The sequence below is a fragment of the Rhinatrema bivittatum genome, chromosome 4 (genome assembly GCF_901001135.1).
Source record: "Rhinatrema bivittatum chromosome 4, aRhiBiv1.1, whole genome shotgun sequence".
NCBI lineage: Eukaryota > Metazoa > Chordata > Amphibia > Gymnophiona > Rhinatrematidae > Rhinatrema > Rhinatrema bivittatum.
Genome location: NC_042618.1, coordinates 381,591,316 through 381,619,216, shown reverse-complemented (window position 1 = coordinate 381,619,216; position 27,901 = coordinate 381,591,316). Strand labels below are relative to the sequence as shown.

Sequence of the window (27,901 nt, the reverse complement as noted above, 5' to 3'; positions counted from 1 at the left end):
GTGTGCACACACTGAGCTTGTAACTACAAAAGAGGCCCACTGGGGATTTGGCTTCACAGACCACTGCTGTCCCAATATACTTGAGTCTGCTAAACTGCCTGCCTCAGGCACAGTGCCTTGATATGCACTAATGTAATGTGTGTGCACACACCGAGCTTGTAACTACAAAAGAGGCCCACTGGGGATTTGGCTTCACAGACATCCACTTTCCCAATATACTTGAGTCTGCAAAACTACCCAATGCCCACTGGCACTGATGCCCAGTGTACAGAGAGACTGAGTGAGTTCAATTTAAAAAATGCAGTTAACAAAAAAGCTGGAATAGGCACAGCAGGAAAATCGATGAAATATATTTTTCAATGGAAATTCTAGCAAACTAGCTAGAAATTGAATATATCTCTCCCACCCACAACATCCAAATGGTGCTTGCAACCTACCTCAGAGGGTGAATTAAGCAGCAAAATGCCACTGCTAGCAGCTTCTCTCCGTGGCACAGAGAGACCGTCTCAGATCAACTAAAAAAGTACTTAAAAAAAAACCAGGGCTAGCTGGCACTGCAGCCAAATGCAGAACAAATATCTTTTTCTATCTAAGTAGCTAGCCTAGCTAGCAATTGAATACAGATTTAAGAACTCAGACTAGCTCTGAGTGCAGCCACCTTCCGCAGAGACCACCTCCCCACACCACCCCTGCAAAGAAAGTGCATGGCATGCCACGTGCTTAAGTATATATAGTGCTGGGTCATCAGCAAAAGCGTCACCGACCACTGAGTAACAGAGCGATTGGCTGCATTGCAAAAATTCTTATCGCTGATATGTTGCATTCTGGTCTCCTTGCCAACCTGTCCGACCCACTCTGACAGGGCTGTGAGGTCACTGATGACTCACAGGAAAGAGCTGGTTTTTGGCTATGGATACATCGAAATGGCATTCTCCTATTTCAAATGGCTGCTAAGAAATCACTGCGAGCACGCCAAATGTATGGAACAGATGATATGTTGTATTCGTGGGGGATCGCAATATGTTTCGCGACCCCACGAATACAACGAATATGGACATATACGTTGCGGATTGCCAATATGTTGCAAACGAATGCACACCCTACCTTCCCCTCCCTTCCCCTACCTAACCCGCCCCCCAGCCCTATCTAACCCCCCCTGACCTTTGTTGATGAAGTTGCGCATGCCTCTGAGCAGGTGTAGGTTGCGTGCGCCGGCACAACCGCTATGCCAGAGACCTCGGTCCCGCCCTGCCCCACCCATTTTTTCAAGCCCCAGGACATACGCGTGTCCCGGGGCTTGCACACGTCGCCGGGCCTATGCAAAATAGGCTCGGCCCGCGCAGGAGCGGGTTTTCGGGGTTATCGCGTAATCCTTTGAAAATCCACCCCTACATGTACAAAATTATTTTAAGCAGTATACTTCTTATGGTTTGAAGAATAATAGAGCATAGACATACAGTATGAAACCCATGTTTCAATTGTAAGGTGATTTAAGTGTACTTTTTTGACCAGACATGTCAGCTACAGCAATTAAAAACAGAATGATCCTTAAATGCATGAGAATGCTCATCAAACTGATAAAGAATCAATGGTTAGTAAGCCTCTGGGCTCTTCCTTAATAATAAAATTGGGAATTAAGGACTTATTGTTGAAGAACTAGATGGAGTAAAAACTGTTAGGAACTTAATGATCTCACCAAGGGGCGGATTTTCAGAGCCCTGCTCGCGTAAATCCGCCCAAAACCGGGCGGATTTATGCGAGCAGGGCCCTGCGCGCCGGGAAGCCTATTTTACATAGGCCTCCCGGCGCGCGCAGAGCCCCAGGACTCGCGTAAGTCCCGGGGTTCTCGGAGAGGGGCGTGTCGGGGGGCGGGCCCGGTCGTCGCGGCGTTTCGGGGGCGTGTCGGCAGCGTTTTGGGGGCGGGTACGGGGCGTGGCTACGGCCCGGGGGCGTGGCCGTGCCCTCCGTACCCGCCCCCAGGTCGCGGCCCGGCGCGCAGGAGGCCCGCTGGCGCGCGGGGATTTACGCCTCCCTCCGGGAGGCGTAAATCCCCCGACAAAGGTAAGGGGGGGGTTTAGACAGGGCCGGGCGGGTGGGTTAGGTAGGGGAAGGGAGGGGAAGGTGAGGGGAGGGCAAAGGAAAGTTCCCTCCGAGGCCGCTCCGATTTCGGAGCGGCCTTGGAGGGAACGGGGTAGGCTGCGCGGCTCGGCGCGCGCCGGCTATACAAAATTCATAGCCTTGCGCGCGCCGATCCAGGATTTTAGTGGATACGCGCGGCTCCGCGCGTATCTACTAAAATCCAGCATACTTTTGTTTGCGCCTGGAGCGCAAACAAAAGTAGGCTATTCGCGCGCCTTTTAAAATCCGCCCCCAAGCGAATAACACCAAGATTTTATCAGTTTACAAAGATTAGTAGAGTATCCTTGAAAAGGATAACATGGAAACATAAGAAGCATCCATGGAAAACTCATAACTCAAAAGTATTTTTAGAAGATTTAGCATGGCTAGTATTTCACTTTGCCAGTGGATTCTACTAATAGAGAGCAAATGTTATCATTTTGACAGTATAATTACTGACAAAGAATAAGAGCACTTCTTTGTTAGAGTTAAAAGTTTTGCTTGTGAAAAAGTCAGTGAAAAAAAATTAGTGCTAAATATTCTATAAACATAAATGTACTCCTTTATTAACTTTTGGCAATAATGTTTTATCCATTAAAATTATGGGACATTATTCTTGACATATATGGTGAAAACTTTAATAAATGAGTTCCAAAATGTTTTAAAAGGAAGATATGAAGATGCACAAATGTGACAGTTTGACACTTAAAGCCATAGTTGAACTTTTCTCTCTGATTTCGCTGACAAGCACTTTGACTAACACATAGCAAGGTTCATTATTAGTCCATACAATCTGAACCACAAGTTTTACAGTCAAGAATGAATATCATAAAATTGAATGAGATTTGCTGACCTTTATTGTGCAGTGGCTGTAGACCAGTATTGTCATTTCACTATGTCAATACCCACCCAGAATGCCAAGAAATTAAGATAGGGGCTTTACTGTTCATCCAGTCAGATAGGTTCAGATGAATGGGTTATGCCCACCAACCAGCAGAAGGAGACAGAGATTGGCAGGTTCGCTGATGTCACCCTATATAGATTCCTGGCAGCATACCAAAACAGAACTGGATTGGCCTTCTGTTCACTATTTAAGCAGGCATAATCTGTCCATCTCTCTAGTAAGTAAGCTTTAAATTGAGGATCATCCGCCAAATAGTATGGAAACCGCCACTGACGGTGAGAAGGGAGAGATAAGTGCAAGCGGAGGTCCATCCAGATAGGGGCATGGTCAAAAATCACTATGTCCCCTATACCTGCATCATTTATCAAGGAAAACTATGAAACCCCAACCAAAAAATAATCAATACGGGACAAGGTGGCATGTGCTCTAGACAGATGCATGAAAAAAAAGGAATGGCTGAACAGGTCCCTGGATGTCGCAGAGGTGACGCTAGCTATTCGACATGCCAAGCGGTTCAAGACCCCAGGCCCAGATGGCTTTACCACTGAATTTTATAAAAGTTTAGAAGTTCAGGTAGGCCCACAGCTTGCCCTTACTTTTTCTGCATTAATACACTCTTGCGCCTTCCCATCACATACAAACACTGCCCACATTACTTTGATTGCAAAACATGGGAAAGATACGCAAGCACTGGCCTCATATAGACCAATCTCTTTGCAGATCGTCTAGCGGAGGTGATATCTTCCTTGATTCGACAGGGGCAAGTGGGTTTTGTTAAAAAGTGATATGCATTGACTAACATAAGAAAGATTGTAGCAGCCATGGCAATGAGTCAACAGATGGACACTCCATATCTAGTAATTAGCTTTGATGCAGAGAAAGCTTTTGATAGGGTGGAGTGGAACTATTTATTTAATATTTTAAAAGTGATGGGATTTGGAGGTTTTTTTACGACGCTCTCCAGCTGCTATATTGCGATCCCACGGCCCTTATCATGGCCAACCAGGTGCAATCAGAGCTATTCTCCATTTCTCGGGGTACTCGGCAGGGCTACCCACTATCTCCTCTTTTATTTTTGTTGCAACTTGAACCCTTTTTGTTGTCCATACAGTCCACGCCTCTAGTGCGGGGGATCAAGTTCCAGGCGGAGCTGTTTAAGTATGCAGCTTTCGTTGATGATATTTTACTCTTCATAACTGAGCCAGCTAGGTCCCTCCCCCCTCTTTTAAAGTTAATTCAGGCCTTTGGTAGATTTGCGGGGCTTCGTATGATTACAGCTAAATCTGAAGCATTAACCTTTCCGGAGACCCTCAGAACCGGTTGGCAGGGGAGCTTCCCTTTAAAGTGGGCGGCAGATTCCTTACATTAGTTAGGGGTTACTCTCCCGAACTCCCTGAATTCCTTGTATACTGTGAATATTTCTCCTTTGGTCCGGAATACGGTGGAGAAGTTAAAAACCTGGCAGGGGCTATCCTTTCTCTTATTGGAAGGGTGAACTTGTTTAAGATGGTCATATTGCCTAAATGGCTTTATGTCTTCCAAAATATTCCTCTTATTCTTAAATGCAAAGATTTGATGTGTATTGATAAAGCTATGCGGGCACTTCTGTGGAAAAGAGGTAAATTTCGTAGTGTATTTGGATTTTCAGAAGGCGTTTGACAAAGTCCCTCATGAGAGGCTTCTACGAAAACTAAAAAGTCATGGGATAGGAGGCGATGTCCTTTCGTGGATTACAAGCTGGTTAAAAGATAGGAAACAGAGTAGGATTAAATGGTCAATTTTCTCAGTGGAAAAGGGTAAACAGTGGAGTGTCTCAGGAATCTGTACTTGGACCGGTGCTTTTCAATATATATATAAATGATCTGGAAAGGAATACGACGAGTGAGGTTATCAAATTTGCAGATGATACAAAATTATTCACAAGCAGACTGTGATACATTACAGGAGGACCTTGCAAGACTTGAAGATTGGGCATCCAAATGGCAGATGAAATTTAATGTGGACAAGTACAAGGTGTTGCATATAGGGAAAAATAACCATTGCTGTAGTTACACGATGTTAGGTTCCATATTAGGAGCTACCACCCAGGAAAAAGATCTAGGCATCATAGTGGATAATACTTTAAAATCGTCGGCTCAGTGTGCTGCAGCAGTCAAAAAAAGCAAATAGAATGTTAGGAATTATTAAGAAGGGAATGGTTAATAGAACGGAAAATGTCATAATGCCTCTATATCGCTCCATGGTGAGACCACACCTTGAATACTGTGTACATTTCTGGTCGCCACATCTCAAAAAAGATATAGTTGTGATGGAGAAGGTACAGAGAAGGGCAACCAAAATGATAATGGGGATGGTACAGCTTCCCTATGAGGAAAGGCTGAAGAGGTTAGAGCTGTTCAGCTTGGAGAAGAGACGGCTGAGGGGGGATATGATAGAGGTCTTTAAGATCATGAGAGGTCTTGAACGAGTAGATGTGACTCAGTTATTTTCACTTTTGAATAATAGAAGGACTAGGGGGCATTCCATGAAGTTAGCAAGTAGCACATTTAAGACTAATCGGAGAAAATTATTTTTCACTCAACGCACAATAAAGCTCTGGAATTTGTTGCCAGAGGATGTGGTTAGTGCAGTTAGTGTAGCTGGGTTCAAAAAAGGTTTGGATAAGTTCTTGGAGGAGAAGTCCATTAATGACTATTAATCAATTTTACTTAGGGAATAGCCACTGCTATTAATTGCATCAGTAGCATGGGATCTTCTTAGTGTTTGGGTAATTGCCAGGTTCTTGTGGCCTGGTTTTGGCCTCTGTTGGAAAAGGATGCTGGGCTTGATGGACCCTTGGTCTGACCCAGCATGGCAATTTCTTATGTTCTTATGTTCTTATTCCTCTGGCTGGCCTCAAACAGCATTGGGGTGATAGGGGGCTGGGAGTCCCTGATCTAAAATTATACAACCTGGCTAGTAATCTCCGTCTCATCCGTGATTGGTTATCTGACAAATCTATATATGTTAATCTTGGGGCAGAGGGGGCCTTAGTAACCCCATTAGACTTGAAATATGTTTTGCAGGCTCCCGCCTCTACTCTCCCGCCCTTTGTGGCCCAGTCCCCCTCAATAGTACCCTGCCGAACTACCTGGGTGGCGATCACCAAATTGCTGAACATCCCGACAGTTTGTTCTTATCTGTTGCCCATTCAGGGCAATCTGGATTTCTCACCGGGTTCTCATTCCATGGGGTTCCGGTTGTGGCAGACCAAGGGGATTACCCAGTTAGGGCATATACTTAACCATGAGGGGCAGCTGATGTCTTTCCAGTAGATACGGAACTTGTATCATTTGGGTCCCGGGCAGGTCTTTCCCTACCTTCAAATTCAACATTATGTTCGGTCCCTAGCGACTGTCTCCCAAAATCTGTTAGTTTTTCAATCCTTGGATGAGGTCTTCTTTTTTGAAAGGTCTCAGGCTCCATCTCTTTCCCTCTATTACAAACTGCTTCAGCAGAGAACTCCACCAGAGCAAATTTCTGTTTTGGTAGATCGTTGGAATCATGATGGGGATTTGTTATTGATATGTCTACCCTTCGAGCATGCTTTCGTAGAGTGTCCCGCCTCCCGGTAAATACCTATTATAAGGAAATGGAGTATGTTTCTCCGGTGGGCTTATGTGTCTGCTCATATTGCCTGTTGCTCCAGAATTTCTACCTCAGCCATGTGTGAAAAATGTCACAAGACCACGGGGACCTTGTCGCATTCCTTCTAGGCATGTCCCCAAACCCGTAAGTTTTGGGGATGTATCATGTATCGCAATTAATTGGATTCTCCCTCCAGTTTGTGCTCTTCGGCTGCCTTCCAAGGATGCCGGTGGGAGGGGGGGGGGGTTCTCGTTTACTCCTCCTGAAAGCATGCTTAGTGGGGAAAAAGTTGATTCTGATATATTGGAGAGGCCCAAAGGGCCCGTCGTTTTGGGAATGGCACAATCATTTCCATCATATGCTGCGCATGGATGATTTGGCATCTCGGATCTCACCTCTACGAAGACAGAAGTTTTTGTCCATATGGGATCCATTTCTATGGTCGCTCTCACATCGCTCCAGGAGTTTGATAATTAATGACTGATATTGGCTTTCATGGATAGATGAACTGTGGCCAGACGGATGGTCTACTGCGGTTTTATAACACAGCATGGACACTGGGACCGAAGGGGGACGGGGGGGGGGGGGGGGTGAGGGGGAAACTGGGTCAGCAACCTTGTGTAACATGATATTGGTCAGTTATTCTTTGTCTGAGGGGTTACAGTGCCATGACCCTCTGGCATGATGTCTGTTCATGCAATAAAACAATAAAATGTTTCAAATTAAGAATCCACCTCCTCCAGTAGTTTCATCTGCACCTCCCGTCTTGAGGGATTGCCACCACAATACAGTCAGTTTGCGGATGTCTTCTCCAAGAAAGCTGCGGACACTTTGCCTCCACATCAAGAATTTGATTGCAGCATTAATCTGATTCCTGGAGCTACCCCGCCTCACGGTAGGATCTATCCGTTATCCGCCCTGGAGACTCAGGTTATGACTGAATACATCCGAGACAATTTACAGAAGGGATTTATTAGGCATTCTAAATCTCCAGCCGGGGCTGGCTTCTTTGTTGGGAAAAAAGATGGGACTTTGCGTCCATGTATTGATTTCCATGGGCTAAACGGCATTACTATCAAAGACCGGTACACATTGCTGCTAATAGCTGAACTCTTTGACCGTCTACAAGGAGCCAAGGTGTTTTCTAAGTTGGATCTTCGAGGAGCGTATAATCTTATCAGGATTCGGGAGGGTGACAAATGGAAGATGGCTTTCAACACCAGAGATGGATATTATGAATATCTAGTTATGCCTTTCGGATTAACTAATGCTCCGGCAGTATTTCAGCATCTCATCAATGAGATATTCTGAGACTTGCTTTATGTCTGCGTTGTAGTCTATCTAGATGACATTTTGATTTTTCTTCCAATTTACAGGCTCATCGACAACACATTACTCTGGTTTTACAATGCCTAAGAGAAAATCATCTCTATGCTAAGATTGAAAAATGCATTTTCGAGCAAGAGACACTACCATTTCTGGGATATATCATCTCCAAACAAGGCTTCCAGATGGATTCCTCCAAATTGAAATGTATTCAAGAATGGCCCCAAGCTAACGGTTTACGTGCGCTTCAGCGCTTCCTTGGTTTCGCTAACTACGATCGTAGCTTTATTCAGAATTTCTCCAAATTGGTTGCACCTCTCAAGTCTCTTACACGCAAAGGGGCAAACATTAAGTCCTGGCCTGTAGAGGTTGAAGAAGCATTCCAGGCGCTCAAGAGTTCCTTCCTCAAAAAACCATGTCTTCGGCATCCTGACCCCAGACGTCCATTTGTGGTAGAGGTAGATGCATCAGCTGAAGGGGTAGGAGCTGTCTTAAGCCAGAATGACTCCACAGGAACTTCTCATCCTTGCTCATATTTTTCTAGGAAATTTTCGCCGGCTGAACATAATTATTCCATCGGCGACAAAGAGCTTCTTGCCATTAAACTGGCATTTGAAGAGTGGCAGCAGTGGCTGGAGGGAGCCCAGCATCAAATAACAGTCTATACTGGCCATAAGAACCTGGTGTACCTCCAACAGGCCCAATGTTTGAACCCGCGTCAAGCTCGGTGGGTGCTCTTTTTCACACGCTTCAACTCTGAACTGAGATATCGTCCTGCTAACAAGAATATTAAGGCAGATGTTCTATCCCGTTCCTTCTCTGCAGAGGATATTGATGATCCTATTCAACATATTATAGATCCGGCTTGCATCACCCTGTCTGCGACATTTACCATTCCACCTGGTAAGACGGTGGTGCCTAAAAAATTGCGTAATAAAGTACTGGCCTGGGGGCACGACTCTCAGCTAGCCGGTCACCCGGGAAGAGCACAGACTCAAACACTCTTACAACAATATTATTGGTGGCCTGAGACGCGCAAAGATATTCGAGCATATGTGGATTCTTGCCCAACCTGTACGCAACACAAGATTCCTACTGGGAAGACTTGGGGACTTTTACAGTCGTTACATACCCCCAGGAGGCCTTGGACACATATTTCCAAGATTTTATTGTGGATCTTCTGCCATCGGAGGGCAACACTGTAATATGGGTAGTAGTGGATCGATTTTCAAAAATGACCCACTTCATTCTGCTACCCTCCCTCCATCCGCTCCTCGCTTGGCCCAACTGTTTATGCTTCATATCTTCTGTCTCCATGGTCTTCCACAACATATCACATCTGATCGCAGCCCTCAGTTCATGGCCTGTTACTGGCTCAATCTCTGTAAGACGCTTCGCATTTCTCTATAGTATCCCCAAGCAAACAGTCAGGCAGAACGTACTAATCGTACATTAAAACAATTTCTTCGGATGTATGTTAACTCCCGTCAGGATGATTGGGCAACACTTCTCTCTTGGACAGAGTTCTCTCACAACTCACATGTCTGTACCTCTATGGGGGCCTCTCCTTTCCAGATTGTATTTGGACGACAACCCAGGCCGCCTTTGCCTTTGCCCTTGCCGGTACCATCACCGGCAGCCCAGCTTACTGCAGAGCAGTTACGGCGGCTCTGGATTTATACCCAACACATGCTTCGTAAAGCAGCTCACACTGCCAAGACATTTGCCAACAAGCATCGTGACTAGCTCCACGGTTCCGTCCAGGGGAAAAGGTGTGGCTAAGCACCAGGCACATCCAGTTGAGAGTTCCTTCCATGCGATTGGCTCCATGTTATATTGGGCCTTTTCCGGTGCTGTGACAGCTTGGTCCTGTGACTTATCAACTTCGTTTACTGGCCACATTGAGAATTCATAACTCCTTCCTCACATCCCTTCTGAAGCCTTTGGTTCTCTCTTGGCCTACTCGGAAGGTTCCAGAAGTTCTCCAACCCAGGGCTGAGGAGGAGACTATATATCAAGTGCGTGAAGTACTAGATGTCTGGAAATGAGGCAACACATGGGAATACCTCCTAGCATGGGAAGGATTTGGACAGGAGGAGAATTCTTGGGAGCCTGCTAAGAACATCCTGGATAAGAATCTTCTCAAGAACTTTCACACTGCTCACCCGGGAAAACCCAAACCTTCTAGAGGGAGGCCTAAAGGAGGGGGTACTCTTATGGTCGTCGGTCAAAGCGGTCCGCGACCGGGGCCGACTGTTATGGCCGCCGGCTGCAGCAGTCCGCAGCCGGGACCAAATGCTTACCCGCGTCGCCGGGCTCTCTCGAAGGCCCCTACTGGAGCAGGCAGCCTCCCTCGGCGTTCTCCCCACAGCCTTGGCCGCCAATGAAGACCGGCCGCATGGCCCTGCTTGGCCGGTAAGACTCCTCCTCCTCCGGGTATGTTAAGAGCCGCACATGCGGCTGAAGATTTTATTTAAAGGGGCCACGACAGGAAGTTGTCGTGGCTCCTTCCTGAAACTCCTCCCTCGATTCTAGTATTTAAGGCAAGGTCTGCTCCTCAGACCTTGCCTTGGTATTGAGGCTTCTTGCTGTTTGGATCCTGAGTCCGCGCTCCTGGTTCCTGCTCCTGGTTTTTGGTTTTTTTTTATTGACAATTTTTATTGGTCTTCACATGTAAAATATACAAACAGTGAGACACTAGACAACCAACAAGTTATCAGTGCAATATTAAACCCCCCCAGCCCCCCCCCCCGACTGAGAGTACTGCAATCAAGAATATATAAACTGGAGTACATATAATACAGTCTTATTTTTAGACCACTGTAGCAAGCAGGTTATACATTAACAAGTCATCTCTCATATAAAATACATGCACATAGACTCTATGACAGTTGATTCCTCCATGTCAGATAAGGATCCCATATTCTATAAGATTTAGGCAACGTATGATTTTTAATCGCAGTTAGCTTATAAAGATAGCAGTTATGGTCAAGTCGGACTACCACTGCTTCCCTAGTAGGGAGGTCTGGTCGCTTCCAAAACAGAGCTAGCTCACACCTGGCTGCAAGGATGATTTGGTGTGTGAGTAACCATTGATAGTGAGGGACTGGTGGAGACACATTCAGTAAAACATGCTCAGGAGCTAGGGAAACCTCTAAGCCTAGAATACCTGCAAACAATTTTTGGCTGTCTTCCCAAAACATGTTCATCTTTCGACAAGTCCACCACATATGGAAGTAAGTGCCAGTCCCCCCACACTTTTTCCAACAATCGGCACTAAACGTTGGTACAATCTTCTGTATCTGAACAGGCGTCAAGTACCATCGCATTAATACTTTATACCCATTTTCTGTTAATGTGGCCGAAATCGAGCTGTGTTTTGTGTTTTGAAAGATTAATTCCCAGGTCTCTGGTGAGATATGTTTGCCCAAGTCACGTTCCCAAGCCTTCTCATACGGGGCCAGGAGCCTCACAGCATTACCCAGGAAGCCATAAAGATTAGAAATAATGCCAGACTGACTGCTTTATTACACCAATGTTCCAGTATTGTTTTCCTCTTCCGAAGCTCAATCCCCAAATTCTCTGACAGTAGAAAATGTCGGAGCTGCAAATACAAGAGTATATCTTGCTCACGTAATTGCCACTTCTCCCGAAGCTCTGGAAAGGTGAGAAATCCCTGAGAGCCCCAGACATGCTCAAATTGAGCAATCCCCCTACTGAGCAATGAGTGATAGTGTGAAAGTGCTTGTCCCGCTGCAAATTTTATATTATAGTAAAGGGCGGTACTATAGAAATAATGACGAGTGCCAACAAAATGCACCCTCCATTTCTCCCATGTATTTAACGTCGTCTTTGTGGTAGGGGCAATTTCACCATCTCTCAGCCAGGTATCCCTAGGCTGCCAAAGCATGGCCCGCAATGGCATACGCCCCACTATATCCTGTTCAAGATTTACCCAAAGCGGCTGGTCGTACATTTTATGCCAGATAATTATGGCCCTTAACTGAGCGACCGCCCAATACCACTGTAGGTTGGGGACTCCCAAGCCCCCCCTACCAGTAGGTTGAAACATTACTGCCCTTCGAATCCGAGGTGGCTTCCGCTTCCAAATATAGTTAAAAACACGCCTTTGCCAACATTTCAGCATGTTATTGGGGATAGATATAGGAAGTGACTGGAATAGATACAAAAGCCGTGATAAGAGATTCATTTTTACTGCAGCTATCCGCCCCAACCATGAGAGGGAGAGGCCAGATCAAATGTCCAATTCCTTAGTGTTTGCCAGAGGGGTTTATAGGTCAATTCCAGGAGGTCCCCATAATTCTTGCCAATACATATACCCAAGTATTTAATGTGATGTGCCGCCCACTTAAAGGGAAGTTTGGACTGCAAACGCGCCCTCTGTTCGTCTCCTAAAGTTAAATTGAGCACTTCAGATTTTTCGAGGTTTAATCTGAACCCGGAGACTTTACTAAAGTCTTGCAGCACTGCAATTGTCCCTGGGAGTGAAAGATCTGGTTTAGTGAGGGTAAATAGGACATCATCCGCAAACATAGCTATTTTGTGCTCTGACGATCCCAAGTGAACCCATGAATATCACCTGAGGCACGTATATGATGAGCTAAGGGTTCTAAAAAAAAGGGCAAAAAGAAGTGGCGAAAGGGGACACCCCTGCTGTGTACCTCGCTGGATGGGCAGAGGTTCCGAGTATATACCATTAACCATGCCAAAAAAGAGTCACCAAAGTTCATTTTCCTCAAGACACTGAAAAGATATGGCCAGTGGACCATATCAAAGGCCTTCTCAGCATCTATAGACAATAATACTGCTGGGGTCCCCTGCCTCTGTACCGACCAGATGAGGTTCACTACCTTCCTGACATTGTCTGCCATCATACGGCCCGATATGAACCCCGTCTGGTCCAGATGTACTAGTTTGGTCATGACCCTCTTTAGTCTATTTGCAAGGATCTTAGCAAAAATCTTTAGGTCAATATTGATCAAGGAGATAGGTCTGTATGATCCACACACAGCCGGGTCCCGTCCCGGCTTGGCCAGTATAGAAATCCCAGCTACATTGGCACTAATCGTAAGAGGATTTCCAGACTTCAATGAGTTGAACCATTCCTGCAATAAGGGAATGATTAGGGTGACAAATTTTTTGTAGAATAGGGTTCTGTACCCGTCAAGCCCGGGTGCCTTGTTGACTTTTAACCCCTTAATCACCTGTACTATTTCCTGTTCCGTAATATCTTTATCAAAAAACTGCCTTTCAAGATCAGATATTCCATGGAGAGTTATGTCCTGCAGATACTGGTCAATACAATCAGTTAGAATCAGGGGATCTGCGATATAAAGGGCCCTGTAGAATTCCATGAATCTTTGCCGCATATTCTCCGGCTTAGTGAGCAAAGTGCCCCTTTCTGATTTAATTTGTGTAATTTGCCGCTGGGCTACTCATTTGTGCAAGTATCGAGCCAAACAGCGACCTGCCTTATTCCCACCTTCAAATCGTTCCTGTTGTAGGCTCTGCAGTTGAAAAGCTATAGTTTCTAACTCGAGAGGTGAGAGTTCAGATCTAGCCTGCAGGAGCTTAGCATAACAGGCCTTATTCAAGGTTTGTTTATGGATTCGTTTCAGATCCAGGATCTCTCACCGGAGCTGCTGTTATTTGTGTAGCCTAATCTTTTTCACATAGGACGCCCTTGCTATTAATCGACCCCTAATTACTGCTTTAAGGCCTTCCCAAACCATTGAAGGGTTAATGTCATCCTGTACATTAAAATTAATATATTCTTTAATTTCCCCTTGCAGTTCCAGTAATGTTCGTCCCCCAATAACGAGTTATTGAGAGTCCAGAAGCGCCCCCCCCCCTGTCTTGTTTGGTAGAACCATACAAGATAAGCTCAACTGGGGCATGATCCGACCATGTGATCGGATGAATATCAGCCTTGCAATATTGTGGTAACAAACATTTATCTAAAAGGAAAAAGTCCAACCTAGAATAGGACTGGTGGGGTTTAGAAAAAAAGGTATAATTTCGGCTATGGGGGTACTGGAACCTCTAGTCATCTATAAGCTTCCATTTTTCCATTAGTTTCTTTACCCGCGCTCTGGCTGTACCTGCGCCCGAGCTACTACCCTTGGGATCCAGCGTCAAATTAAAGTCACCAACTAATACCAAATGGCCTTCAACTGCCTGCTGTAGGTAGTGACCCAATGCAGTGTAAAAGATAGGTTGACCCTGCACTGGTGCATAGACATTAACCAGGGTATACGTAACACCTTCAAGCTGAAATTGTACCATGACATATCGCCCCTCTGGATCAGAAAAATGTTGTTGTATAACACCCTGAAAATCCTTGTGCAGCAGAATAGCCACACCTGTATATTTATCCTGACTGGTGGCCGCTGCAAAATATTGTGTAGGGAACAGGGACCACTGTAGAAGGGATTCATAGCGTTTCCGCAAATGCGTCTCTTGTAATAATATAATAGCTGCCCCTGAACGGAGAATGTCAGCACGCAGAAACTGGTGTTTCCTCGGGCTATTAAGCCCTTTAACATTCAGGGACAGCATAGATAATTGCTCAATCATAATTTAAACATAAATTAAAAAGGGATCGAAAGAAGGTCAAAAATACATGGAGACTTTCATAAAAGAACCTGCCAGCTCGCATATTCTGTGGAGCAAAATTAGGTAGTACTGATCTCAGTCCATTTCCCCAAACCCTAATATGTGCGCTATGTGGCCATAGCCAAGCTACCCACGCAGCCAGAGGGGAGAGCTATGAAAGCACTGAAACATGCCCCCCCCCCCCAAGCCTCACAACCACTCTTAATGCATATGAAAAACATTTTACAACCCCTAGTAGAACTGCGAAACAAGTGCTGTTCCCATGGAAACCAAGTTCTGTGACCTGAAACAAAAAGAACTGTCACAGCACAAAAAACATCCTCCCTGCAGACAAAGAGGTCACCAGCACAATGTGCCACCAATCTCAGTCCTGAAGAACAAATTAAGGACTTCACATATCCTCCGCTGTTGGCTTTGCCCATTGTAAAGTCACCAGATTGACGCTGAAGCCGCTTGCTGTTTTTCCCCACTCGCTGCCATCGTGACGTCACCAGCCGTCCCGCAGTAGGTGCCCTGGTCGGCTGTCTAGGCTTCTGGATCATAAAGCCAGCTTCTATCAATATACGTTCTGCTTCCTCTGCCTTTTGAACCGTGGATGTAACTCCCTGTATGGTCAGCGCCAGACCAAAAGGAAACAGCCATCTATATCTGATCCCCTCCTTCCGCATTACAGCTGTGGCGTCTTTAAATTCTGCTCTTTTTTTCCGTGTCATGGGGGAAAGATCTGATAATATGGAGATGGAGTGATTTTCCCACAACCAGCTTTGTTGCTTATGGGCAATTGCAAGCACTTGCTCTTTAACTGGAAATCTATGAAACATATCCCGAGGGCGATCATCGATTCTGGGGCCCAAGGTGCGTTGCGCCCTCTCCAGCAAAATTTCCTGTGAACTCTGTCCCGGACTAATTGTATCTGCCTGTAACAATATGAAGCCACATATGTTTTTTACCACTTCTACTGCATCTTTATATTCCTCTGTTTCTGGCACTCCTCTGATTCTTAAATTGTTTCTGCGCCCCCTATTCTCTAGATCCTCCACTTTTAGGAGGAGAGCAGAATTTTCCTGTTGTAGTTCAGCCATGTGACTATCCACTTGATCAAATTTAGGCCTGGATTTATCAAAATGCGGTAAGTACTGCATGTGATAGCAAAAGGGTGTGTTTTATGCTAATATAGTATTTATTGCAATTTGTGCTAATTACCTGTGTGAAGAGCTAAGTTAGTGCAAATTGTGATACCATTTCAGATTCTGCGATAAGTGCCAGACCTGTTGTATTTCCTGCATTCAACCACTGGGGGACCTCAAGCTAGGTTGAGAGAACATTGCCCAAATCTCATCTTGGAGTGAGTTTCCTCACTCCAAAGGCCAGCAAATCTTCACAAGAGACCACTGTTCTGTTCGTAGGTGTCACGTAGCATGTCAAAGTGGCCCCTAACCCCCTACACACTTACCTAATCCCCACCTCAAGTTACTAGGTGGGCCTACCCTAGGGATACAAATACCTGCCTATGGGCCATGATATTATGGCCACTCTCTCTCTCTCTCTCTCTCTCTCTCTCTCTCTCTCACAAATTGTCTGAAATAAGCCTTACAGGACACAGCCTAACACATTTGAAAGAGGTGTAGTTATGGCTGTGCAATAGCTCTTCGCAGACAGGCTAACCCAGCCCACTCTCCTCCTATTTTTAGAAATTGCATCGCACCATACGATATGCTGCGATCGCATGCGGTAAACACATTTTTGCATGCGTTAAAGGCCTATCGCATGCGAAAACGGGGCTTTTCGCATGCGATAAGCCCTTAACGCATGCGAAAACGCCTTACTGCATTTTGAAAAATGACCCCCTTAGTGTCCTGTGCATCCTGTCTCATATCGCACTCATCCACTCTCCTGCCAAGGCTAGAGATTTCTTCTTTCATGTCTGTTATTAATTCTCTCATTTCTTGTTTAAAAGCAGACATTTCAGTTCTTATTTAAACCATGTTCTAAACTCCTCCCAAGAGGGAATGCCACCCACCTCCAACCCCAGGGCCTCCACAGCTGCACCAGACGCCATGTGCTCCACTCCCCGGCTCACTGCTGCACTAGGCCCTGGATCGTCCTCCCCGGGTTTGTAGGAGAACTGCCTGAGATTGGGAGTCTTTTTTTTAGCGATCTGAGACATGATGGCATCCGAATTACAGATCACTATTTTTTGTGGAGTTTCGTGGGGTTAGCAAGCTGTCTGTCTTAATTGCAGCTCGGGGGAGAACGGAGCTCCATGTTCAAGCAGCCATCTTCCGCTGTGGCCACGCCCCCCCCTCACCTCCCAACCAACCCTGCTCCTGGTTTTGTTCCTGTTCTTCGTCCTGCTCCTTCTCCCCTCCTTTGTTGGACTGGTTCTTGGCATCTGACTTTGGACCGGCTTCCGTTCTTCTCTTGGCTCGACCCTGGACCGGCTTCTGACCCTTCTCCTGGTCTGCTCCTGGACTGGCTTTGGATCACTCTCCTGTCTTGCTCCTGGACTGGCTCTCGACCCCTCTCTTGGATTCGACCATTGAACCGGCTCCTGACCATTCTTCGGCTTCGACTCCGGGACTGACTACAACCTGCTGGAGGCGCCAGCTGTCTGGAATCCATGACCTGCAGGAGGTGCCTGCATCCAGACCTATCTTCAGTCTTCAGTGAGTCTCCTAAGTCTCAGCGACCCAGGTCCCTACGGGCTCCTCCTGGGGGGACCACGAGCTTCCAGGGCGAAGTCTTCATTCAGCTGCTGATTCACCAGGCCTTGCCCTCCGACGGTAGGGACCTAAGAAGGTTGATTCTCTCTTTGGTAGCACTAGCCCTACCTTGGAACAGGGGTCCACCTTCTGATTCATAACAATCTAAATATCGCCATCATATTATTTAAATATATCTGAAGCAGAAAGCCTGCGAGGGAGTCGTTTGGACCATTGGATGATCAAGGGGTTAAAGGGAAATAGAGAAGATAAGGTCATCGCGGAAAGATTAAACGATTTCTTTGCTTCGATGGTTACTGAAGAGGATGTTGGAGAGATACCCATTCCAGAGAAAATTTTCATGGGTAATGATTCAGATCAACTGAATCAAATAACGGTGAACCTGGAAGATGTGGTAGCTCTGATTGACAAACTGAAGAGTAGTAAATCACCTGGACTGGATGGTATACACCCCAGGGTTCTGAAAGAACTAAAAGATGAAATTTCAAACCTATATCAATTCATTTGTTACCTATCATTAAAATCATCTGATGTACCTGAAGATTGGAAGGTGGCTAATGTAGCCCTTATATTTAAAAAGGGATCCAGGGGTGATCCGGGAAACTATAAACCGGTGAGCCTGTTTTGTAGCAAGGTCTTCCTTGCGTTTGACACAGCACCATCAAGATCAAACCATAGAGAGTGATCACTCTTCTATGGCAGAGGGATATCTAATAGAACCAGGAGCAGCTTTTTTTTAGCTGACACCTCCTTTGATTTGATGTGTGCCACAGCTAGGGCTATGGCTTCCATTGTGGCAGCTGGAAGACTTCTGTGGCTACAGAAGTGATCAACAGATTCTATTTCTATGACCAATTTGACAAAGTTGTTCTCTAAATGGAATCTTTAGTTTGGCAAAGACCTGGAGAAGATGGCAAAGATTTTGTGAAATTCCAAGTGCCTAGATTCCCAGAAGATAGATCTAGGGGGACATCCCATGCAGTGCAAACCCAGAATAGGTTTTGAGATTACAAAAGGTGCAAACGAGTGGACAACAGGCAATCAGAGGGCTAGGTAGTATAGCTGGTTTCAGGCCTTTTGCTCTTCCATAAGAGGCAGCAAACATGGAGCTCCCAGCCTATAGGGCCTTTTCGTAGTTCCCAGAGAAGTTTGGAGGAGGGGGGGGGGCCCACTCTTCAGTTCAGAAGATAGAACTTGACAGGCATTCTCCTATTGGAGTTGGGTCCAAATTATCTCAGATCAGTAAGTCTTAGAAATAATACAGGATGGCTACATCTTGGAATTTTCCCACCCTATTTCAAATGTTTTAATGGTTTCCTCTTGTCATTCTGTTCAAAAAAGGAATGCAATAAAGACAGCACATCATTGTATTCTCATGAATGCAGTGGTACTGGTTCTGAGAAACCAGTGAGGTCAGGGCCAGTATTTTGATGTTCCAAAGAAAATAGGTCTCTTTTGTTCTATTCTGGATCTAAACAGGTTTAACAGATCCTTGAGAATTTCACATTTCTGGATGGAAATGAAGTCCATCATGCTGGTGGTGAGTCAAGGAGAATTCCTGACATCCTCTGATTTGACTGAAGCTTATGTGCACATCCTGATAATACATTGTCATCAGAAGTATTTTTGTTATGTGGTACTTAGAGGTCATTTTCAGTTTCAGGCTCTGCTGTTTGGTTTGGCCACAGTTCCTATTACCTTTTCAAAGGTTATGGTAGTAGTGGTGGTGGCACTGTGCCAGGAAGGAATTTTGATTCAGCCTTATCTGGACAGTTAATTGATTTGGGCAAAACTAGTTCAAGAGAGTGTAACAGCCACACAATTAGTTGCAGGAATTGGGATGGGATGAGTAGAGAACTTCTCCAAAAGCAGTTTATTTCCCGCTCAGTCCCTGGAATATTTGGGAGCTATGTTCAACATGAAGATGGATTGTGTTCGTTTGATGATGCAAAGGATTCAGAAACTTCAACAGCATGTACTTTCCATGCTGAGGTGCAGGAATCTGACAGTCTGGGGTTAACTTAATCTCTTGGGTTCCATGGTGGTGGCACTGGATCTAGTCCCTTGGGAGAGGGCTCACATGAGGCCTCTCTAGAAAGCGTTGTTGTCCAGATGGAATCTTCAATTGCATATCTACTTAGTAAGGCTCCCAGTTCCAGATTATGTGAGAAAGATTCTGCAGTATTGGCTGAATATCCTGAATTTAAGAAAATGGGGTAGACCTCAACACAACATCCTGGGTGACAATGGACGCTAGCCTGTTAGGATGGCAAGCACATTGCCTAGGGCAGGTGACTCAGGGAGTTTAGTCAAAATGGTAGACCCATTGGTCTATCAATTGTTTGAAGACTTGAACCATCCAGTTGGCTCTCCTATGTTTTGCAACTTGGTCAAACAGATAAGATCTTGTCAGACAGTACTATGCCAAATGTCATATGGGAATCATCAGGGAGGCACCAAGAGTTCTCAGATGTCAGAAAAGATGGACATATTGATAAGTTAGGTGGAAGAGAACATAAGAGCCATTTCAGAGTCACACATTGCTAAAATGGAGAATATTCACGTGGACTCTCTCAGCCACAATCTCATAGATCCCAGAAAATAGACCCTGTCCAGGGAGGTATTCAATCAGATTGTATGCAGATGGGAAGAATCCGTGATGGATCTGATGGTGACTAGGCAGAATGCAAAAGCCCTCCATTTTTTCAGTCAAAGGATAGTTCAGGGTTCATTGGATCTGCATGGGTCTGATTCAAAACTGGTCATTGGAAGGTATGCTATACATCTTTCCTCTTTTGGTATGAGGTAGGTAAGAGTTTACAGGTTTACATTGGTCTATGGTGTTATAGTTGTCTTGATGTGCATTTTTTTGTTATATATGTTTTTACTGCCCATTGCTTAGGGCTTTGGCATAGGTGGCATATAAATAAATAAATAAAATTGGGCTCTTGTGGGCAGAGTGCTGTAAATGATTTCGGGTTTCTGGGGTCTGGTGAGCCTCATGGCTCCGGATTGACCAAGGCACCCATGGTACATTGATCTCATCAGGTTAAGTGAGGAGCCATTGCAATTTCAACACCATGAGCAACTTCTGTCTCAGGGGCCACTGTTTTATGAAAATTCGGATTGTTTTTTTATTACACCCTGGCCCTTCAGATGGCGAGCTTGACAAAAAAAAAAGGATATTCACAAGAAATGGTGACTACTCTCCTAAGTGCCAGAAAGCTTTCCATCTCTTTGACTTAAGAACATAAGAAATTGCCATACTGGATCAGACCAAGGGTCTATCAAGCCCAGTATCCTGTTTCCAACAGTGGCCAATTCAGGCTACAAGTAGCTGGCAAGTACCAAAACACAAAGTAGTAGAGATGTGTCTCTGAACCAGTATTGGTTCGGATTCCGGTTCCGATTCACATCATGAAATTTTTATCTTGCAGTCCGATCGGGTTTTTTTTTATCGGCTGCGCCCGAGCCGATAACCAAAAAATACAGCCAGCTCTGGTGGTCCAGCGGGGGTCCTGGGAGCATTCTCCCGTGCTCGGGCCGTCGGCTGCCAGTAAACAAAATGGCGCCGATGGCCCTTTGCCCTTAGCATGTGACAGGGTATCCGTGCCATTGGCCGGTCCCTGTCACATGGTAGGAGCAATGGACGGCCGGCGCCATCTTTAAAAATGGCGCAGGCCATCCAGTGCACCTTCCATGTGACAGGGGCCGACCAAAGGCACCGATAGCCCCTGTCACATGGTAAGAGCAAAGAGCCATCGGCGCCATTTTGATTAGTGGTAGCCGACAGCCCGAGCACGAGAGAATGCTCCCGGGACCCCTGCTGGACCACCAGGTATTTAAAAATTTGGGGGGGGGGAGTCCGGAGGGTGGGGGGATACTAACAAACTCATTTTAAAGGGTCAGGTTGTGTTTTTAGGTTGTGTCCTTTCTTCCCGCGCCCCCCACCCCCCCATAACAATAAGAAAACCCACTAAATTAATCATGGGGTTTCCTAGCGCTATCGGGGACCCCCCCGATATCTAACGATATTGAAAATATCGGACGATATTTTCAATCGTCAGATAAACGATTCATATCCCTACAAAGTAGATTCCATGCTACTATTGCCAGTATTAGCAGTGGCTTTTCTCTAAGACAACTTGATTAATATCAGTTAATGGACTTCTCCTCCAAGAACTTATCTAAATCTTTTTTGAATCCAACTACACTAACCACATCCTTTGGCAACAAATTCCAGCACTTAATTGTGCATTGAGTGAAAAAGAATTTTCTCTGATTAGTTTTAAATGTGCTACTCGCTAACTTCATGGAGTGCCCCCTTGTCCTTCTATTATCTGAAAGAGTAAATAATAGATTCACATTTATCCATTCTAGACCTCTCCTGAGTTTAAAGACCTCTATCATATCCCCTGTACGCTGTCTCTTCTCCAAGTTGATTAGCTTTTCCTCATAGGAGAGCTGTTCCATCCCCTTTATCATTTTGGTCGCCCTTCTGTGTACCTTCTCCATCACAACTATATCATTTTGAGATGCAGCGACCAGAATTGTACACAGTACTCAAGGTGCGGACTCACTATGGAGCAATACAGAGGCATTATGACATTTTCCATTTTATTCATCATTCCCTTCCTATTAATTCCTAACATTCTGTTTGCTTTTTTCATAGCCGCAGCACACTGAGCCGATGATTTCAATGTATTATCTACTATGACGCCTAGATCTTTTTCCTGGGAGGTAGCTCCTAATATAGAACCTAACATCATGTAACTAACTACAGCAGCATGGATTATTTTTCCCTATAATGCAATACCTTGCACTTGTCCACTTTAAATTTCATCTGCCATTTGGATACCCAATCTTCCAGTCTCACAAGGTCCTCCTGCATTTTATCACAGTCTGCTTGTGATGTAACTACTCTGAATAATTTTGTATCATTTTCAAACTTGATTACCTCACTTGTCGTATTCCTTTCCAGATAATTTGTAAATATATTGAAAAGCACCGGTCTAAGCCTTGACGCACTCCACTGTTTATACTTTTCCACTGAGAAAATTGACCATTTAATCCTACTCTCTGTTTCCTGTTTGTAATCCATGAAAGGACACTGCCTCCTATCCCTAGTTTCCTTAGAAGCCTCTCATGAGGGACTTTGTCAATCGCCTTCTGAAAATCCAAATATACTACATCTATTGGCTCACATTTATCCACGTTTATTAACCCCTTCAACAAAATGAAGCAGATTTGTGAGGCAAGACTTGCCTTGGGTAAATCCATGATAACTGTGTTCCATTAAACCATGTCTTTCTATATGCTCTGTGATTTTGATCTTTAGAACAGTTTCCACTATTTTTCCCAGCACTGAAGTCAGGCTCACTGGTCTATAGTTTCCTGGATCGCTGCTGGAGCCCTTCTTAAATATTGGGGTTACAATGACACCTGCCAGTCTTCAGGTACAATGGATGATTTTAATGATAGGTTACAAATGTTAACTAATAGAGCTGAAATTTCATTTTTTAGTTCCTTCATAACCATGGGGTGCATCCCATCCGGTCCAGGTTATTGGCTACTCTTTAGTTCATCAATCTGGCCTACTACATCTTCCAGGTTCATAGTGATTTGGTTCAGTTCATCTGAATCATCACCTTTGAAAACCATCTCAGGAACCGGTATCTCTCCAACATCCTCATTACTTAACACAGAAGCAAAAAATTAATTTAGTCTTTCTGCAATGGCCGTATCTTCCCTAAGAGCCCCTTTAAACCCTTGATCATCTAATGGTCCAACTGACTCCCTCACAGGTTTCTTGCTTCAGATATATTTTAAAAGTTTTTATTATGAGTCTTTGCCTCCATGGCCACCTTCATTTCAAGTTTTCTCTTAGTCTGCCTTATCAATGTTTTACACTTGACAATGCTTATGCTTTTTCCTATTTCCTTCAGATGGATTCTTCTTCCAATTTTTGAAGGATTTTTTTTTGGTTAAAATGGACTCTTTCACATCACCTTTTATCCATGCTGGTAATCATTTTGCCTTCCTCCCACCTTTCTTAAAACATGGAATACATCTGGACTGCACTTCTAAGATTGTATTTTTAAACAGTGACCATGCATGTTGTACACTTTTAACCTTTGCAGCTGCACCTTTCAGTATAACTATTTTCCTCATTTTATCAGTTTCCCTTTTGAAAACTTTGGGGCAGATTTTAAATACTTGCACGAGCGCATAGTTTTGTTCGCACAGCAGGCGCAAACAAAAGTACGCTGGATTTTATAAGATTCGCACGTAGCTGCGCGTATCTTATAAAATCCGGGGTTGGCGCACGCAAGGGGGTGCACATTTGTGCAACCTGCGCGCGCCAAGCCCAGCGCGCGCTGCCTGTTCCCTCCGATTTCGGAGCGGCCTCGGAGGGAACTTTCCTTCACCCTCCCCCCACCTTCCCCTCCCTTCCCCTACCTAACCCACCCCCCCGGCCCTATCTAAATCCCCCCCTTACCTTTGTTGGCAAAGTTACGCCTGCTTTCAGCAGGCGTAACTTTGCGCGCATCAGCCGGCTGCCCCGCTCCGTGGTCCGGTCCTGGGGGCTGTTCCGGAGGCCGCGGCCATGCCCCCGGATCGCCCCCGGGCCGAAACCACGCCCACGTCGCCGCCCCCGAAATGCCACGCCCCCGCCAGGAAGCCCCGGGACTTACGCGCGTCCCAGGGCTCTGCGCGCGCTGGTGGCCTATGCAAAATAGGCACGCCGGCGCGCAGGGGTTTTAAAATCCGCCCCTCAGTGTTAGAGCTGTAGATTTACATATTGTCCCCCTTCCAGTCATTAATTCAAATTTGATCATGTTATGATCATTATTGCCAAGTGGCCCCACCACCGTTACCTCTCTCACCAAATCCTGCATTCCACTAAAAATGAAATCTAAAATATCTCCCTCTCTCATTTGTTCCTGAACCAATTGCTCCATGAAACAGTTGTTTATTCCATTGAAGAATTTTATGTCTCTAGCATGTCCTGATGTTATGTTTACCCAGTCAATATTGGGGTAATTGAAATCTCACATTATTACTGCACTCCCAAATTGGTTAGCTTCCCTGCTCTCTCTTAGCATTTCATCATCTGTCTGATCATTTTGGCCAGATTGATGATAGTATACTCCTATCACTATACTCTTACGCAACACACATGGGATTTCTACCCATATAGATTCTACTTGTATGAGAATATGGCAGATTTGTGAACATTGGTGATTGGATAGACAAATTGTGCCCAAAGACACCTCAATTCCCTACATTTTGGAACTTGTGCTGGAAGGTTTGACTAAAATGCTAGTGCTAAATTCATAAAGGTTCAGGTAGCAGCTATATTTTGCTATAGAGGTGTCAGGGTCAATGGAATTGAACCCACAACTCTGGGATATCTAGATTGTGAACCTGCTGGAGAGGCTGCTGGCTTTCTCAGGAGGTCTAATATTTTTGTTCTGTTTCTGGGAGAATCAGACATGCCCCTACAGCCATCCAATTGAACCAGCACTGGATTTGCCCTTTATTCCCAACAGTATATAAGGCATGCTCAGATAACACACAGTGCTGGTTCCACAATCATATTGGCATCTGCCTTGTAGAAGCGCTATTTATTTGTTTCCTGATTTCCAAGCCTTTTCTTGTCTAAATACCCAAGCCTTGTTTTTGTCTAAGTATCAAAGCCTTGCCTTATCTAAGAATCCAAGCCTTCTTTTGGTTAAAGCATCCTGTTCCAAAATTCCTGCAAATGTATTCATGTTCCAAGATTCCTGCACTTGTATTTATGTGTAGCACTCCTGCACATAACAGTTTCTTGCTTCACAGTTCAGTCTTCAGTGTCCTGCTTGTGTCCAGTTCTAGCGTATTTGTTCCACATGTTTCTCCTGGTGATTCTCCGGCTCCTGACCTTGCCATCATGTCTGCACCCTGCCTCTCCAAGTAAGCACCTTCCATCTGATTGCCAAGCCCAGATCCCCATGTCAAGAGGTAAAGTGTTGGAGAGGCCCTTATACTCTCTTCTGGATGTTTCTCATTTTCTTAGAGGAGTCAAACATATTAGAGCTCCGGTATAAGATTCTACTTTGGAGGGTGCGTGAAATAAAAACCTTTTAAATAAACAAATAAATAAATATTCCTCCGGCGAATTTAAATTTGGTTCTGTCTTTTCTGACATTCTCCATTTGAGCCTATCAAACAGATGTCTCTTAAACTTCACACTCTGAAAGCTGTATTTTTGGTGGCCATCTGTTCAGCTAGAGGGATTTCGGAGTTACGGGTTCTTTTTTTGTAGGGAACCATTTTTAGTGTTTGCTAAGGATGTGGTGAAGATTCATATGGCACCTTTATTTCTTCCAAAGGTGGTGTCAGCCATTTCACTTTAACCGGGAACTGTTTGCTCTCCTTCAGTAGAGATTCGGATGAAGGAGTCTATTCTCAACTTCATTGTTTAGATGTAAGGAGAATTCATTAATGAAGAGTTTCAGGAAATCAGATCATCTTTTTCTTTTGTTCTGTGGATCAAAGAAGGGAGAATTAGAAACCAGAGCCCATTGAATTAAGGAGTTAATTACAGCAGCTTACACTGAGAAAGGTACATTTTTACCCAGCAGGGCATAGTCTCATGAGCAGAGCTCCGCTTAGTCTCTTCCTCTGAGATTTGTAGAGCATAGATTTGTATGGTAGTCTTTGCATTCATTTTTTAAGCATTACTGTTTGGATGTAAGAGCTAGGGAGGCAGTATCCTATCCTTTACCTTTGAGGTGTTGAGAGTGGGTTTGGAAGTATTCTGCCTGATTCAGGAGTAGCTTGGGTATATCCATTCGTCTAGACTGATCTAGTTGGATGAAGAGGAAGAAGAAATTTGTTATTACCTGATAATTTCCTTTCCTTGAATCTAGCCAGATCAGTCCAGGACCCTCCCTGAACTGCCAAATGTTGTAATGCAGTAGCTGAACTGAAATAAACATTAAAATTAAATGGAAAAACAAACTTGTAAGTCATTCACCTTCATTAAATGTTATCCATCTGTTCTTTTCTTCTGTGAAAGAACTCTGGTTTGGAGGCAAATTAAGTTGCATTAGTTAACTTGCTGAACACCTCCTCTGAAATGAAAAACAAAATCAAAAATATTTGGGCTGCCCATCACTATTGATGAAGCTTGTTTTTATATCAGACTTATTCTACTGTATTTCAGTTTCTATCTATATTGAAATATTGTGTTACTTTCCCATAACTGTTATAAAAATAGAATTTGTCAATTTTTTTGCAGCACCCTTTTCTTGAGCCCTGAACATGAGAAGATAGTAGCAGCAATACGGACAGTTAAGTATTAACATACATACCTATATCACTTACAAATGAGGAAAGATAGATAAAGTCTGATATTTTTCTAAAACACATGAATAAATATAAGTAAAACTAGACTAAATATACTGCAGAATGCATCTGTTAAGCATATGAATACGGCTGGTGCATGGATTTTTGGTAGCTTCCTGAATTGCTTCTCCATGTCCCTCTTCCTCCCTGTCTTTGTTCCTTTTGTTACTGTGGCTGCCATGTGGTACTTCCCAACACCTCTGGGAACTCATGAATCTGAGGGGGAAATTGGAAATACAGTTTTTGAAACCTTTCTTTAAGCAAGATATCACCTGTGCTATATCTTTCTTTATGTTATATGCCAGACCCAACATTTTTTTTACCAGTTTCATAATCATAAAAAAAATACAAGGGATGGCTCAGTGGTATCACTGCACACTGCCATGTGGGTTTGATTCCTAAATCAAGACTTCTACTCCCCAGGCTAGCTAGAAATGATGCAGAAGCAATCAGATGAGTTAGGAGGGATAAAGACTAGGGAAAAAAAATCATTGGGTCATTGAGAATGAAAGTTTATGGTGCAAGATCTGAGCCCTGGTTCTGACTGAGCTGATAGTTCAAAATAAACAGAAGGAAACTACTGGACCATCCCCCAAAAAAGGAAGATTGAGCTAGAAAAGACCTCAAAAGCTTACCTAATCCACCCCTGTGCCCTCCAAAACAGGATTTATGGTACCTAAAACAGTTTGGTTTGTCTAATATGTTAGAAACCACAGTGATGGAGATTTTAGTGCCTTTATAGGTAATTTGATGTTTTACAGGCCAAGAAAAAGCTTTACTGGAGTTGAGCACACACCTATCTGCCTTTAATGAAGCAAATGAGAATTGCTGGTATCCATTACATGAAGCTGCGAAGCAGATAAATAAAAACATTCTAGAAATTACTTTAAAAGGTAGGGTCACTCTTTTTTCTTTGCTTTCATTCGGGCCGATTCAGTAAAATGTGCGGGAGAGCCGGCGCTCCGAAGAGAGCGCCCGCTCTCCCGGGCACGCGATTCTCTATGCAAATGAAGGCCCGCGGTAAAAAGGAGGTGCTAGGGACACAAGCGCATCCTTAGCGCTTCCTTATTGGCAGAAGCGGCGGCTTTCAGCGGGTTTGACAGCCGACGCTTAATTTTACCGGCGTCGGTTTTTGAACCTGCTGACAGCCACGGGTTCAGAAAATGGACGCCGG

General features: G+C 44.7%; 1 protein-coding gene across 2 annotated transcripts in view; it reads left to right on the top strand.

Moving 5' to 3' along the window:
• ASB14 (ankyrin repeat and SOCS box containing 14) overlaps positions 1-27,901 on the top strand; it is a 66,368-nt gene that overhangs the window by 7,753 nt on the left and 30,714 nt on the right. For both annotated transcript variants that reach the window (XM_029600927.1, XM_029600928.1), the window contains exons 3-4: positions 26,621-26,673; positions 27,489-27,620. In XM_029600927.1, coding sequence (XP_029456787.1) covers positions 26,621-26,673; positions 27,489-27,620 — 185 coding nt within the window. The remainder of the gene's footprint in view (positions 1-26,620; positions 26,674-27,488; positions 27,621-27,901) is intronic.